We start from the raw sequence: 15,681 nt of genomic DNA, 5'->3' as shown, positions 1-15,681 counted from the left end.
TAAAATGACTGGTAGGAGAGTCTTTTCTGGGGAAATTACTACAAGGGAGTTTGCAAACTAAGCTAGAGAAAGAGCAAAATGAAAAGGAGGGAAATTATTTACATATTCACTGAAAAAGGACCCTTAGGATAATGTTCCTAATTACTCCTCTGTCTCATCACAATTCTACCCCGGGAGCTTATCAAGCCCAGAAATGTCACACAATCATGACACATTACTTTGGGTTAGCTTGATTAGTGGTGGCGTGTTGTTAGTTTATTTATGCAGTGTATATACATTTAGTAAAGTCATGGAGGCGTTTCTGTCTTTTGCACAACAGGCTGTATGCTCAGCTAAATGTCAGGCTTACCAGAGATAAAGTAGAGCAAGCATATGGAAGCAACTTAAAGTGGCTCGCCGCAGGTTTTGATGCCTCTTTAGAAAATGTCAACATTTAGAAAAAGTCCTAATGCGCTTTCAGCACACAAAAAAAGAGAACAAATGAACACTGGGTGGGGGACGTGATAGTGGAGAAAGATAGAAGATAGCTTTCAGGACACTGATATGTGTGTTAGAGTGTGCGAATGCTGTGTAGAATAAAATCTGTGTATAGAATGAACAAGAACTTCTTCGTATTGCATAGAGAAGACTAAACTTTCTTCCCTCTGTATCTACCCGCAGGTTCAAAGGTTGGGAAGAAAAAGAAGGTGAAGGGTGGAACAAAGGCCTCTAAATCAAATGGGACATGCTGGGCTAACATTCCCCTGCCTCCACCACCCATGCACCCTCTCCCCGGTACCGAGGTTGACCTTGACCGCTACCCCCAGGAAAACCACGGAGGAGGGTAAGATACATTCATATCTCATCAATCTCTGCCCTGGAAAAGATGCACACAAGCACAAAAACACATGTGGACAGAAGAAATGCACGCAACCACAGAGGTCACAATATCCTGCACCTGTGCCCAGATTGTGTGCGTGTATGGTTTTCCATCAGAGAGTCACACAGTTCATACAATGCTTAGATAAACCTTTAGCTGACCATTTTCCTAATATAGAAAAACAAACAAAATCGGTTTGTATCAAGCTGTTGTTCATGTTTAACATAATGAACAATTTTGGATCAGTTGAGTGCATGCTCATGGTGGGAATTTTTGGATCTCTATAAATAATATTACAGAAAGTATGGTCTATATAAAAAGTCCAGTAAGATAACTTCTATTATGAATTGGCACTATGTAAATAACAATTGAATTGATTTGAAGTGAATAAGGACAGATTTATCTTAAGATGGTGACTTACTGTAAGTGGTGAGAATGTTTTTGTGTAAAATATATATATATTTCCTGGTCTCTTCAACATAAATATGCAATCAGCTGTTCAGCAAAGTCAGTGTGATAATTAATACAGAAAACATTCTGTCCCCATGCCAGATATGAAAGCAACAGTTGGACCCCGCCCATGTCCGTCCAGACCTACCGCCACCAGAATTTGGACAATGAGGTAGAGGAGGAAAGAGGTCCCACGCCTCCCCTGAGAGGAAGATCATCCTCGCCGGCAGGAGCTCCCTTCAGCCAGCCCTCATCTTCCTCTCTCAGCTCTGCCCACCATGAGGAAATGCAGTCGATTTTGCAGGCCCACTTGGATGAGCTGACCAGAGCTTACCAGTATGAGGTGGCCAAGCAGGCATGGTAAGGAGTCTTTTTAAATTTACATTTTGAGAATACTTAAAAAGTTAGATATTTGAAAGCATTATACTGTATATGCATCACAGTTGTGTTGAAATATGTGTGCTTTGCACAGTTGGACAGATACCTGTAATTTTATTCATTTTATTCTGTTGATAGTTTGGGTTTTGCATATCAATAGCCAATTTCTGAGCGTCTTATAATGCTGGTATTTACATGTGTCAGCCCGAACCTGCGGTCTATGTTTCTTGCGAGCGATAAAAACAGCTCTCCATTGATTACACCTTTGATGGAGCATTGGAAAACTTGACAAGTCAGTGGTGGCACGTGTTGTAGGGTAATGACTGGGTTTAGTCTAACATGCTGTTCTGACATCAGTAAATAGAGTTGGTAATTATGCATGCATCTCCTCTATGGCGGGATGTGAGCCATCATGGAGGACAGCTGTGGGGGAGATAACAGGCATGTTGGTGACAGCCCTGCCCATCCAGATATCCTTTATCCAGTCCAATTACAACTCCATTGTGTTAGCACAACACACACCAGCACTGAGAAAGTAATCAGTGAAATCACTGCAAGCATTCAGTCTCTGCATCGCTACCTTTCTGAATACTGAACTGAATCTGCATTCTGAAACTTGTTTTGCAGTATTTTCCCTGCTCATTATCTGACCTCCATTGCTTTTTTAAAATGTATTTTGGTCACTGATATACAGTATTTTCCCACAATTAATTAGGCACATGAAGAGCAGTCCAAACGTGTCCAACACCTCCATCCCTCCAATGGACTTCATGTCCAGTACACTGGGCTCTGATTTGGGAGCCACACTCCTTTCTGAAGAAGACGAGGATGAGGAGGAAAGATACGCTGTGGTGTCAAAGAATTTGTGTGGCTTTGAATACACGCCTGGTCACAGCGTGGATAACCTCGAGGGCTCAGGTATGATTTACATGTGGTAAAAGTGGTAAAAAAATTTGTCTGAAGTCACGAGTAGACCACCGGGTCACTGCCGTTAAAAATAGGCAGGCCCACAACTGACTGGCATCATCAACACATCATTCACTTGAGAAACTTTCCAATGCAGTTGCAGATTGATTTAAATAAGTAAGAATTCCATAGATAACATGGAGCAAGAATATCAGATGTATAAATGTATTGTGTATGAATACATGCCAATAAATTTCAACAATAGAACATATTCACTATGAATGAATGGAAGTATGGAAGATTTTGGGTTATGGATGATTACAATTTTAAGTGAAATAGCTTCTCATTATCACTAAGAAATTGACCTCTGACATATATAGCTATTGTAAGTCGCTTTGGATAAAAGCGTCAGATAAATGTAATATATATGTTATGCAGTGAACAACAAAAACAAAGGAACTTCTCTTACCGTTCCAATACTTTTTTTATATATATATATTTTTTTTTTTCATGCAGATGTGTAAAATACAGTAGCTGTGGACAAATCATATAAAAAGTGTAGCTTTTTCCCTCCCACATGGAAGATGTGTGTTCACACTCACTTTAGCAAGGCAAAAAGTGATTGTGTGGAGGTCAGGGTAGTGGATGCATGTGCGTTTTTTCAGCCATGACTACATGGTTTCCCTCATCCAATATCTTTAACCTGCAAGATGCAGTCTGTTCTATGCAGCATGTCTGTAGGTGATAGTTCAGCCAGCCAACAAAGACCAAGGCAAACAATAGCCCATTTAGTCACACACATACAAGCCCTCACACACATGGACAGTGATTGAAGGTAATGTAGAAAGCATAGCTGATGTAAAGTAAATCTCGGGTAAATCTCATGGGAGCACTTTTTCCACTGCAAGTATTCTTTGTCAAAGAGATATTCAGACTGTCTGTTAAAAGTTACATGAAGTCATTCTTGCATAGACGTCAAAACCATAACATAGAATATTTTAAAAACTTTAGTAGCGCTGTACTGAAAAGTCACGCATCTAACATTTAAGATTTGATGCATTTATAAATAGGATTCTCTCTGAAAACGTTTCTTTAGAGAGAAACTTGAAGGCTTCTCCCTCAGGCACAGATCTGGACCATTTTTAGACTCTGTTGTTTGATAGGTTAAGAGATTGACTTGTGTATTGAGAATATGTGTTTTCAACACTTTTAATAACCCATTGCAGGGCAAAATGCAGGTCAGTGTGACTAAAGATATTTACAAACAATTAGCAATGCAAACATTTTATCGTCTCGTGTTTTGCTGTCACATATTATAAGTCCATGTATTAGAAGTGCATTCTGGTTGAGTAAGAAAAGATCTTAAGCCCAGTGAAACATGAACAAAGCCAGTGTGGTGGCAGTATTTCCACTGGGGGTGCCATGTTGCAGTTGTGGATTGATGCTTTAAATGGCACGATTGTTAATACGTACTCGCATGACGTTATTTAAATAAAACACTCAAATGCTATTCTAGGTTTTGTACTTCATACATCTGGTTGTTTATATTGATGCAAAAAGAAAAAGAGTTTTGTGAAGTTATAGTTCATTTCCAAGAATATTTAATTTGATCTTTGACCTTTCAAAACATCACACATTTAACACAGGTTTGACACAATATCAAGTAATGAATTTGATCTCCTCTGTTCTTCTGAGCACATCACACTTCACTGTCTAGGTGGATCCACTGTGTGTGAGACACATAACCTGTTCAGGCACGCCAAATCTTCATTAACTCTCTATCTCTCCGCTCCTCATGGTACTGTAGGTAAAAACTCGCAGCAGTGTCGGTCAGACAGCTCTGGCGCAGCAGACCAGGGTGCACAGGGCACACATAGCCTTGGCCACAAGAGGGCACCACTGACTAGCCTCAAACCACAGCCAGACAAGGTCGGTACTCTGCCCAGACGAAGAGACACCAACACAGACGGTAAGTTAATCTCTCAGGCATTATTTATCAAAGAATCCTCTTTTATAGTAAATTCAACGAGGAGTGCCTCTATCATGATCTCCATCATGTCTCATTTGTATCCTTTGCCAAATACCCTTGTCTACAATCCACTCCACAGCCCACACACCGGTCATGAAGTCACTGCACAGCGTGGGTTCCCGCATGCACAGCTCGTGGGCAGCTGCAGCCTCAGACCCCTCTGAGGAGTGCATGGTGACCGTGTCGACGCTGGAGCGGCAGCATATGGCTTCCTGGAGTGGCACAACAACATCCAACAGGGCCACCCTGAGCAGGGGTTCCCACAAGAGACCTGGCACAGATCCCACCCACAACGGGCATCCTCCCACTAACAGCACAGAGAAAAGGGAGCACTGTAAGTGTCAATCCTCATGAGGATCTGTGTGCACATTACACATAGTGGATGCAATCCAGTGCAAGCAAGTACTACCTATAACTGCAGAGAGAAATAGTATGAAGGTTTTACTGAAACATTTTTATGAATCCATGGTATAGTTTTATTTTGATTTACCCTGACTGACAAATAATAACAGAGAAGCCATGTAACTGAATAATTGCAGAGCACATAAAAGCTTAATTTTCACCAAAAACAGCATACTGCACAAAGTGAAATCTCCTCTATAAATTGTGGCTGTCACTTCTTTAACAATTCGTAAAGAAAGAAAAGAGAACTCAGATTTGCCTCTTCTCGTCTGTTTTGACAGCCTCACAATACCGTACGAGTGTATACTTCTCAATAGAGATAAATGCAATGAAATAACCAGGACAATCAAAATATTAGATTAGTAAGATTTATGCTCCACCATTTTCAATTAGAAAGAAAGTTGTAGAATTCCATTAATTTCTATCTTCCATCCAAACTGAGAAACATCCTAGGATTGTGATGTAGATAATGAGGGTGAAGTATCCGCCACCCAGATTTTACATTGTTGTTTTTGATGTGTCTACTTGCCTGTCTTTCAGAGTCTTTGTGAAGCATCATTCCCCTGCAGTTGCTGCCTGTCCCAGGACACCTTGTTTGTAAGCGCTATGAGATTTTCTCTCTGCGAGTGACACAGAATGATGTTTGGAAGATGGAGAGGAGACAGAATGGAAACTAAGACGACAGAGTGCAAAATAAAATGCAGAGCTGTAAATGTCATGTACAGACACAGACACCAGTCTCACAGTGTTATTTTCATCCCCCTCTTCAAAAGAGTAAACAGTATGTTATATGTCCGCTTCTATTTTCTGTCACATGGTGTACAAAGGTTCACACAGTGGAGATGAAGAAGAAAAATCACAACAAAATGACTAAATGAAATGATAAAGGACTTGCATAATTTGTAAATATATTTTTAATGTTTTTGTCTTTCTTTTGCTTTGCTATGCAAGCCAAACCCAATGTTGTCTCTTTTGTGATTTATTACTGTGAATCATTTTTCATTAATGCTCAAACTGTTAGCTTATTTTGATGAAGCTACTGTATTGTTGTACTTTGCACAGAGCGTTTTGGTAAAAATAAGCACAAACCCATTGTCAGCTGAGCTGAAGAGGAGAATCATAATGGCAAAGAGGGACGTCTATGTTAAACAGAACCTTAACAGAAGATATATGCTTGGCTGTGCTGTAATTGTTTTGAAAAATACTCATATATTGAGAGTTTCAAGGGAAGAAACACAGTTTAATACTTGGAAATGATATGCCAATATAACAGTGTTTTGTACTACTTGATGGGAATCCTATTATGCATTATACTAACAATGGTTCTCAGCCAATGGTTACCAGAACAGTTTTTATGGTAGCAGAGCTACATATTAGTTGTGATATCCAAAGCAAAGACTTAGAAAAAAGGTATGTGTCACTTCTCTGCCATTCCCAAAAAGAGTATGTTAATAAAAAATATCTATATATTTGTTTTGGTAATTCTTTTAAATGACATTCAGTGGCATAATGACAGTGCAATATTAAAAGGACAATGTGACAGAAAAAAAGAAATATTGGAGGAAGCCACATGTCAAACTGTCCTGATGTCACCTGGTGACAAATGAGATGCAGAGTTTAACAACAACTATATATGATTATGTATGTACTACACTGTTGAATGGTTATGCATTTACACTATCACTGTACAAAGATGTATAGTCTTGAACAACTGCCAAATTTGAAGGTCTTTTGAAAACACTTTCCAGTTTAAAATGCAGCCAATTAGCATTTTCTGCCAATGAGATTCACGATGCGATGTCTTTACACTTGTTTGGATGGTTTCATTCTGATCGTTGTTCTGGTAGTGGCTCTCCCTTTGAAGAATCTTTGCCTGCCAGATTGGTTTGCCCTCAGGAATACACAGCCACATACAGTAGGGCCGTTTTTCAATCCTTTGATGCAAAATAAAATGTGTATGTGAAAAATAACCCGGATTTCTCCCAATGCCTGTGTGTCTGACACACTGTTTGAATTTACCCACCTAAGTCCATTTTGGAATTTTTTAATTCCTTTTATACACTTGTCAAGCTAGTTGAGATCATATTTTTTTTTAGATTGGACAATGTTTTTAACTACAATGTTCGCGTCTTTACATCTTTTCTGATCCTATATGACATCATTTCTAGAAACAGATACATAGCTAAAAGCAATAAAATAATATAATACTCGTATAGTTAAGTAAAATATTGTCACCTGTTCCTAAACCGTTATCTTCATTTTATTCAAATCCTCCAGGGATTCTATAAATCAGTGTTAAAAGCCACCAGAAAGATATGCAGTTTTTGTCTCACACAGGTGCTACAGAGTTAAAAGATGGATTATTTTGCTTGGTTGTTCTGACTTTATGGATTTAATGTGATTCTATTTCTCAAAGGCAGTTTATGGCAAAAGTTGCACAGAGTGCTGTATTGATAGCTCCCATTAAATTTAATTTAACAAAGCAACGGTTTGATCTAATAGAGATCCCCATTCGTCAAATAGCTATCACAAAGCAGAACAAGCAATATAGAGACATTACATTTATCTGACACTTTTATCCAAAGCGACTTACAATTGCTATACATGTCAGAGGTCGCACGCCTCTGGAGCAACTAGGGGTTAAGTGTCTTGCTCAGGGACACAATGGTGGATGGGACACAGTGGGGGATTGAACGCGGGTCTCTGACACCAAAGGCAGGTGTCTTATCCATTGCGCACCACCCACACAACACACAAACACATTCATCACAGGTGGTTGTGATCTACATGATTGAGAAGTAATCTCCTCTCAGACCGGACCAGTCAGAGCTGAGCTGGATAAAACTGTAGATATACTCCTGTATCAGGCACAAAGCATGCCTTTATGTAAAAGGGCCAAACTATATACAAATATTATACAAGAACAAATTAAATCTATTACCTCAAATATGTCAAATGTAAAGCATGAATCACATAAATGAAACAATTCTTATAGAAACAACTACTGTAAAAGAATAGTAGAAAATAATAATACATTACTCATCCAAAAGGGTTTAAACAAGAAAAACAAGTACAAACTCGAAATGGTTCAGATCTTTCGTCTGACATTTGCCTTCTTTTTGTTTTTTGATCCAGCACCTGTAGGAGTGTTTTGGATTATGAAATGTTTTAAATTCAAATAACAATCCATAAGGTTGACCAATGTGCCTGCACAGCCCAGCATTCCTCTAAATGTGAGGATGGTGGATCAGCACAAAAAAATTTACTGGGACGCTGATTAAATATATTGTGATGTCTTAAAAACATATTTTGTCTTCACCATAACTTTCAGATTCAACTTTGTTCTTCCATCACAGAGGAGCAAGGAGAGACTGAAAGTAATTCTGTTATCTCTGGAACACCTGACGGCTCACTATAGCGCAGATCTGGACAGCAGTGGGGACGATGGCTTCAGGCAATGGTGCTATGCACAGTGTAGGACACACTATATTTATTATCTCTTAATATTTGTATCTTGAGACAGATAGACAGGGATTATATTTGTCTGCTGATATTGTGCAGACGGGGCACCATGTGCAGTCCAGCATGTAAGCTTTAAATCCAACTGGTCGGGTCTCCAGATGTGCTATCAGGAAAGAAGAATTAGTATTGTGTAGCCAATTCTATACTCACTTGGACACAATTTGTCTATCCTATTACAGGGACCAGACCCCTTGCCTCCACACAATCCCACCACCAAGTCTTGCATTGGCTTCTCCAAATTTGCCCACGATGTAGTACATGTGAATTTAATGGAAGAAGAAAAACATAGCCAAGCCCACAGAGCCAGATTACAAGGCTCCACCTGCATTCACAGAGTTACAGTCCCGTTTGTGGCTTTATATATTGGTCTTAGTATGGTGTGGTCACTTTACAGGGTCTTGTGGTTTTGGATGGAGGAAAAAGCAGTTTAGTGTAACTATTATTTACTACTGAGGTATTTTTTTCGGCGCTCGGGGGAACAATTTGGCCTCAAACTGCTTCACTTCACTGGACAGTGCGACAACAACAGGAACATATTTGTAATGGGGATTCTATTTCTATGGAAAGCACTAGTGGTAATAATAAAAAGAGGACTACATTAATTCCATTGTTTGATTACTATTCAAAACCATATATTTCCCATGCATTTGAATGATGGGATAAGTGTTAGAAAGCTTAAACCAGAGTGAATGAATGTCTATGTTTCATTTTCTTCATCACTTGTAAGTAACTACAATTAAAGGAGTTAATATATAAGACAGTTGTTGTTTGGTTTAGTGGTTAGAAGGTTTTTTTTTTTGTTTTTGTTACTTATTCAGCCTTTATGGAAATTTCATGCTGCTTCTTTAAACTGATGTGAGCTGTGTCAGGACAGATAGCATTAGTTTAATATATTTAATGAGTTTAATTATTTTCTTGATACTTTCTAAGACAAACAACACGTTCATCCAGAGAGGTTGTGAATACCCACTTCAAACTCAATGTTTGTGGTCACTGTGCAGATGCATTTGCCATCCCAAAATAGCCAGAAGAAGGTAATAAAATGAAAGTAATTTGAACAAAATCAGTCAGTGGTTCCTGCAAGAAGGGCTTTCTGATTGTGGATGCAAAATCAAAGAGAATACTCTTCAGGTAAAGCACCCTCTTACCTAGGTGAAACATCCATGAAAATAAACAATAATGACAGGCTGCAATTTATGAGAAACAAAATTAGCCTTACACAGTTCAGACAGTAGACGCACTGTATTTATTAAAAATATAACTACATGCAAAAATTATTAGCATAATTACATACAGGATGTTCATATCCACAGTGCCACCATCTCATCAGTGCCATTTTTAAACAAATGAGTCATAATCATACATTTTCAAAAGACATGTAGACAGTGTGATCACAGAGCTTGTAAAGCTCCCCTGTATATATTTTTAAACCAACCAACCAACATTATGAATTCGCAAAGTAGGTTGTTATATTTCATAGTATCAAGCCCAGGCAAGACACATAACTACATGCATTATACTGTATTTTGTTTAGTATTTTACTACTGTACATAAAAGCCAGACTTTACATTCAGTTTACAGTAGGCCATGAACTGCTATAATATCTTATATTAATTATTGCTGCTTTAAACCAAAGATGAATGGGAGTCATTCACTTTCCTTTATATCTTATTTTTAGATCTCAATGCTGCACACACTGCGTCATTTCATGAAACTTCCCCGACATGTGGTGGACAACCTTTTCAGTATGATTGCGTGTAACATTGCCTTGAAAGGTTGATTTGTGACTCATGATATTTGGCTAATTGCAACATTCAGACAGTGTGGTGGTGTACACACACCCCACCTGAGACCACTGGTCCCGGTCTGTGGCTCAGCTACCCTGAGGGTTAGCTAAAGGCCAGTGGTCTCCTGTCGTTTAGCTCCCTCAGTGACCAATTTATTTTCATCTTGTTCACCCTGATGGTTCATCTACTTCTTTTATGTTCCCACTTCACGTTGTGCCAATGACATGAAGCAGCGAGGCTTCTCCTGGAGGTCTATAAGTAAGGGCATTAAGGTAAATACTGAAAGGACATTAGCAGGCTGATATTGATATGTATCTTTGTTAATACTCTCACTCATAGATCCAGACACAGTCTCAGCCGAGACTAGCTCTGTTTAATCCTGGAATCAAGACCAAGCTCTAGTTGCTGGAAGATCAAAGGGGTATGCTTGTAGTTCAGCCTTTATAGTTAGGACAGATTGTTTCTGCATTATTACCCAAATAGTTTTCTTCAACAGTCTTAGAAACTCTCATGGGAATCTCATTCAGTCAGGGCCAGATCCCTCATGCCAGTAAGAAAACAAGTAAAATAGCAGCAAGTGCATTTACTGTCCAGTAACAAAAATGGCTCAAATTTAACTGAAACTCAAATCTGAGACAACACCTGCAAAAATATGTTTCGCTTATTGTTACTTCACTTGGATGTTTAATCCTCTCTGTGCATTGACACTAGAGGGCTGTTTTCACATTCATCTGCTGAAGGGTGAATGTTTCTTTGTGCTCACCTTAAAGTTTACCACTTGCAGGCACAAGCATGGTTTTATGACATCACAACTAGTTTTGAGCCAGTTATGGTCCAATATGCCACTTACAAAAGTCTCCAGCTCACATATACTGACAATGGGCTTTTCATTGAAGTAGGAAATGAATGTATTTGGCCCAGCGGTTAAATCTTTAAGGAAAAATAATCTACACAATCTAAACAATTAGGTGACTGAAATTCTTGTGGTAAAAACATATAAGCCACAAATCATTATTCAAAGCAGATTTTTTTTTTTATGTCTTAAATGTGTGGTTTGATGGAATGGGGGATTTCATTGGCTGCATTCAACTAGTGTGTATTTAACAAACACAGTATCACAACTAATAATATTGCATACATGTGCACAAACTACTTTTGATAAATCTGGATACATTTTGTTAAGCTTTATTTCTTTCCTTTTGTGGCATAATATCCTTTTAAAAATTAAATCTTTGTATTTTTTTTTATTTTAATGTCTATTTTGTTACAGTCCTCTGTCTTTAAAACTCACTGTCAGCAATGTGAGCTCTTAAAGTTGCCCCATCTCCTGGTGCCAGATAAGGCCACGGCATGATCTTCTTTCATTGAGTGCAGCTTATGACAATTTTAGTATTCCCTGCTCATCCACCATGCTAAGTCCTCTCTTGGCATTGTAGGACGCGTCCTCCCCTGGTTCACAGTCAACTTTTATAGTGACAGACAGTGATATATCTCCATAAACAAATGTGAATTAACCACTGCTGGATCGAGCTCCACCTCACCACCAGATTCATTATCTCTGACACCTCTTAATTCCTCACCAACTGCCTGCTTTAGGAAGTAATCTTCCTCAAACACAACTGCAATAAATTTGAAATCATACATTTGCACTCATTACTCCTGCCCCCCTCCACTCGCAACTCAGCACCGGGGTCACCTCACCCCTTAGTCCTCAACCTTGACACCCTCCTTGCCTCCAAGGATGTCAGTGACCCAGGAAAACATTTCCTCTCAGAGCTGAGAAATGCTGCCTATCGCTGACAGCACCTGTTTATTTCACTGCTGTGAAGCTATTCAATGTCTTCATCACCCCCAGACTTCTTTCCGGCAACCGTGCCTTCTGCATATGCTCAATAAACCTCATTATGTTGAAAATCCTATTGCCTGAATGATTACATGTACCTGTTTAATAGGTCAAAGCATGCCAAAAGCAGAATAATATTTTGGATTAAGTTAAGATTTAAATGTTGGTGTGTGATAATGGGAGAAAATTGAACACCCAGATGACATATGACAGACCAGGCTTGTAGCTCTGGTCGGAGGAGATATTTTCATTTACAGTACAGCTCTCTGCCATACTGTCTCTATAGTTATGTCTGGCTATTTTTTTAGAGTTGACAGCCATCAGTTTCACTTTTTCTGTCAGCCTCTCTAGCAATTCCGCCACATTTGCCCCAGCTGTCATGGCCGGCTCTTTGTCAACAGATTGCGGAGAATCTGCTGGATAAACACAACAAAAATGAAAATGAAAAATGGCAGCACACAAGCATTCACAAGCACACACACAGTATCTTAGAAACCAATGCAAACACATGTGAATAACCGACTGTAGGCAGCTGTCCTTGAAAAGGAAAAAAGAAGAACGAAAAAAGAAATAGATGTGGATGAAGGCATGTATTCAGGGTGGTGAAGTAGTTTTCCAGAGAAGAAAACAGCATTACTCATGCAACTGAATCTTACTTAGATTTCTATTTGGTTGCAATCAAGTTATTGGAATAATTCATGAATAGGCTGATTGCATGAATGACTCAGTAAACATGATGTAGAAACCATTAAATATTGCATATTCAAGTTTCCACAAGTTATGCCCATGCACATTCCAGTCTTTCAACATTTTTATGTAATCATACTGACAAGGTTTTTGTTATAATTTTTTTTATTTTTTATTCAACAATCAAAGGTTAATGATGTTGACTGGAGTGGACATTACGTTCCACAGCATAAGTTAAAATTCACCATAAGTTAAAATTCACCCAACATTTAGTCTAAGCAGTCACAACACTCTAAAGGTGATAATGGGACAAAAAGGTAGATCACATTGAGTCGTTTGATTACTATTCAAAAGTTTCCTTGGCTCATTGTGTATTGTGGGTAATTATTATTAAAATTGATAAAAGGCTTACTGGAAGGTGAGGCATTCAAGGGTCAAAACCAGAGAGCAGTCCAACACAAGCAAACAAATTCAGGAGGAGGAGGCAGGAATCTAAAGTCCAATAAGTAGGCAAAAGGTCAAAACACAGGTAATGCAGGCAGAAACAGGGAACCAAGACATGAGCACACAGCGACATGGCATAACTAACAATCTGGCAAAGAGAGAGTGGGAATGGTCCAGTCCATTCGTGTGGTTCATGTGGTGTCAGAATAATCATAAAAATTTGTTACAGAATTGAACTCCCTCTCAAGTCGGAATAAATCGGTTAAAATGTTCTACACAACTTGCGGTGGCCAAAAGTAAATATTTGTTATTAATTCACTAGTGCATATCAAGTTTTTTCTCCCATGTAATTTGTAATATGGTATTAAGTTGAAACTGTTAGTTGCTGTTCACGTAGCGTGACATAGATGACTTATTTAATAGCATCAACAGTATCAACATCACATACATGCCAACCCATTACCCAAACACTATATAGATACATTGTTGTTTCCACATTATGACTTAAAGCTTTGAACACACCAGAGTCAGACAAGCAACTTCTCAACTTTGGAAATCTGCTGAGGGAAAGTGGAAATAGGAAAGAGTGGGCATAGTAGGCCAGGTAACTGAAGAGCAGACGTGGAAAGTGAGAACAGGGGCGAGTTCAGCACCAACAAAATGTAGCAAAACGTTTTTTTTCAAGTGGTGCTTCAAACACCCTGTTGTGTATGTGTGGTGTCCGAACAATAATGCTGCGATGATGTGTTGAGAAGAAATCCGCTTGACACTTTTCTTGATCATAAAAGTTTATTACATCAAGGAATTCAGCATCAATTACAAGCTCTGCATCAGCTTGGAGAGTGACCCAGCCCGATGGCCACTCTGTCTCTCTGTACATCAAACATCGCTTATATAGGATATGTTTAGGTATCTGCCAAATACCATATAAGGGTTCAGTACTATTCTGAGGTAACAAAACAAGGGGTCAGAGGTCAAATTCTATAGAAGGGTTCAGTCCCTACATAACCACCAATCATTACTCCCCCTTAAGAGGTCACTGACCCTCTGTCCTGCTGCTACAGTGCTATTTTAAACTGTAATGGTCAAATGCACATATGTTATACACCACATATGCGAGTGCACTGCATTTTCCTGCCTTTTTACAAACTTGTCACAGCAGATTGGGTAACACCTGTGACACGCCCACCAAATGGGAGAAAACATACATTGAAAAAAGAGAGGAAAATGCAGTGCGCTTGCGTACACAACACAGTGTTCGAGGCACCACCGTTCCCGTTGGAAAAAACCGCTTTGCTACATTTTGTTGCCGCTGAACTCTCCCCGGGTGTGGCAGTCAGGTGACAGGGACAAACAGGTTGCAAACAGGTGCAAAACGTTTTGAGATTGAACTCGCCCCTGGTGAATTAGTGGAGAATGCCAATGAATGTGTTTCAGCAAATGGTAGTGAGGCTGGAGGGAGGGACAGTTATACAGTAAGTAGGTTTGCAGTGTTTCCTTATTTGTTGTACGTTTAGTCACTTTACCTACTGTCACAAGTGAGAACAGTTGATAGACTGAACTTCAGCTACATGTTTCATACTATATGAAGTGACTTGAGTGATGCAGGTTTTTGTGGATTTGATGTTGGAGATTCTGGATTTGAAAGTGCTGAGTGGCCCTCATACTTTATTCTGTTCTGTTCCCACAAACCTTTCCAGGTGTGTTCTGTTGAGTTTATGCAGAAGTAGGCATAAGGTCTAAATGTTCATTCACTGAGAAGTATGATCCCACTTTAAAGGTGAAGAGACCATCCTTATACCTGATTGTTGTTGATCCTCTTACCATTGGCAGTAAGTGTCCTGAAAGACAAATTTGATCAAATTGGAAAGCAGCCAAATAGGGATTTTAATTGCTTCTATTGTTGAGTGGTGCACTGGATTGGGAGAATTAAAGGTTTAACTACTGAAAAACCTTCATTATTATTATTACGTCTGATTCCTGGTCCCTTCAGGTAAATTGAACTTCTGAAATGGGTCACAAATCCAATACATTTTTTTACACTGACAGAGCGAAGTTAAACCTGCAATAGCTGACTTTTTTTGTCCACTTACTCTCAGCAAACAGTTACCTATTTATATTCAGCAGAAATGGAGCAACATAAGCAGTCATTTGGAGTTGTGTTTCTGCCCACCTTGTGAATGTAAGTCTAATATATACTCTCACTCGACATCAACTCCTAAGGGAAATTTCTGGCTCTTTAGCTGCCAAATGCTCCACTATTTTCCACAGCTAGTCACTAACTTTGTCTGTCTACACTATGATATCATATTCTTATGCAAATCAGAAATCAATCAGACAAGAAACATTACTTTTAATATTTGACAAATACCTA

At 39.0% G+C, this 15,681-nt stretch overlaps 1 protein-coding gene across 2 annotated transcripts in view; it reads left to right on the top strand.

Annotated features, from left to right (window-relative positions):
- LOC119895955 (roundabout homolog 2-like) overlaps nt 1-6,994 on the top strand; it is a 74,605-nt gene extending 67,611 nt beyond the window's left edge. For both annotated transcript variants that reach the window (XM_038709389.1, XM_038709388.1), the window contains 6 exons: nt 661-823; nt 1,412-1,669; nt 2,403-2,605; nt 4,401-4,562; nt 4,702-4,956; nt 5,565-6,994. In XM_038709389.1, coding sequence (XP_038565317.1) covers nt 661-823; nt 1,412-1,669; nt 2,403-2,605; nt 4,401-4,562; nt 4,702-4,956; nt 5,565-5,566 — 1,043 coding nt within the window. In that variant the 3' untranslated portion in view covers nt 5,567-6,994. The remainder of the gene's footprint in view (nt 1-660; nt 824-1,411; nt 1,670-2,402; nt 2,606-4,400; nt 4,563-4,701; nt 4,957-5,564) is intronic.
- The last annotated feature ends 8,687 nt before the right edge of the window (nt 6,995-15,681 follow it).

Source organism: Micropterus salmoides, unplaced genomic scaffold, assembly GCF_014851395.1.
Source record: "Micropterus salmoides isolate LMB-PRFRI ecotype aquatic unplaced genomic scaffold, ASM1485139v1 Ms_hic_scaffold_9, whole genome shotgun sequence".
NCBI classification, from domain to species: Eukaryota; Metazoa; Chordata; class Actinopteri; order Centrarchiformes; family Centrarchidae; genus Micropterus; species Micropterus salmoides.
This window is presented reverse-complemented; position numbering and strand designations above follow the sequence as displayed.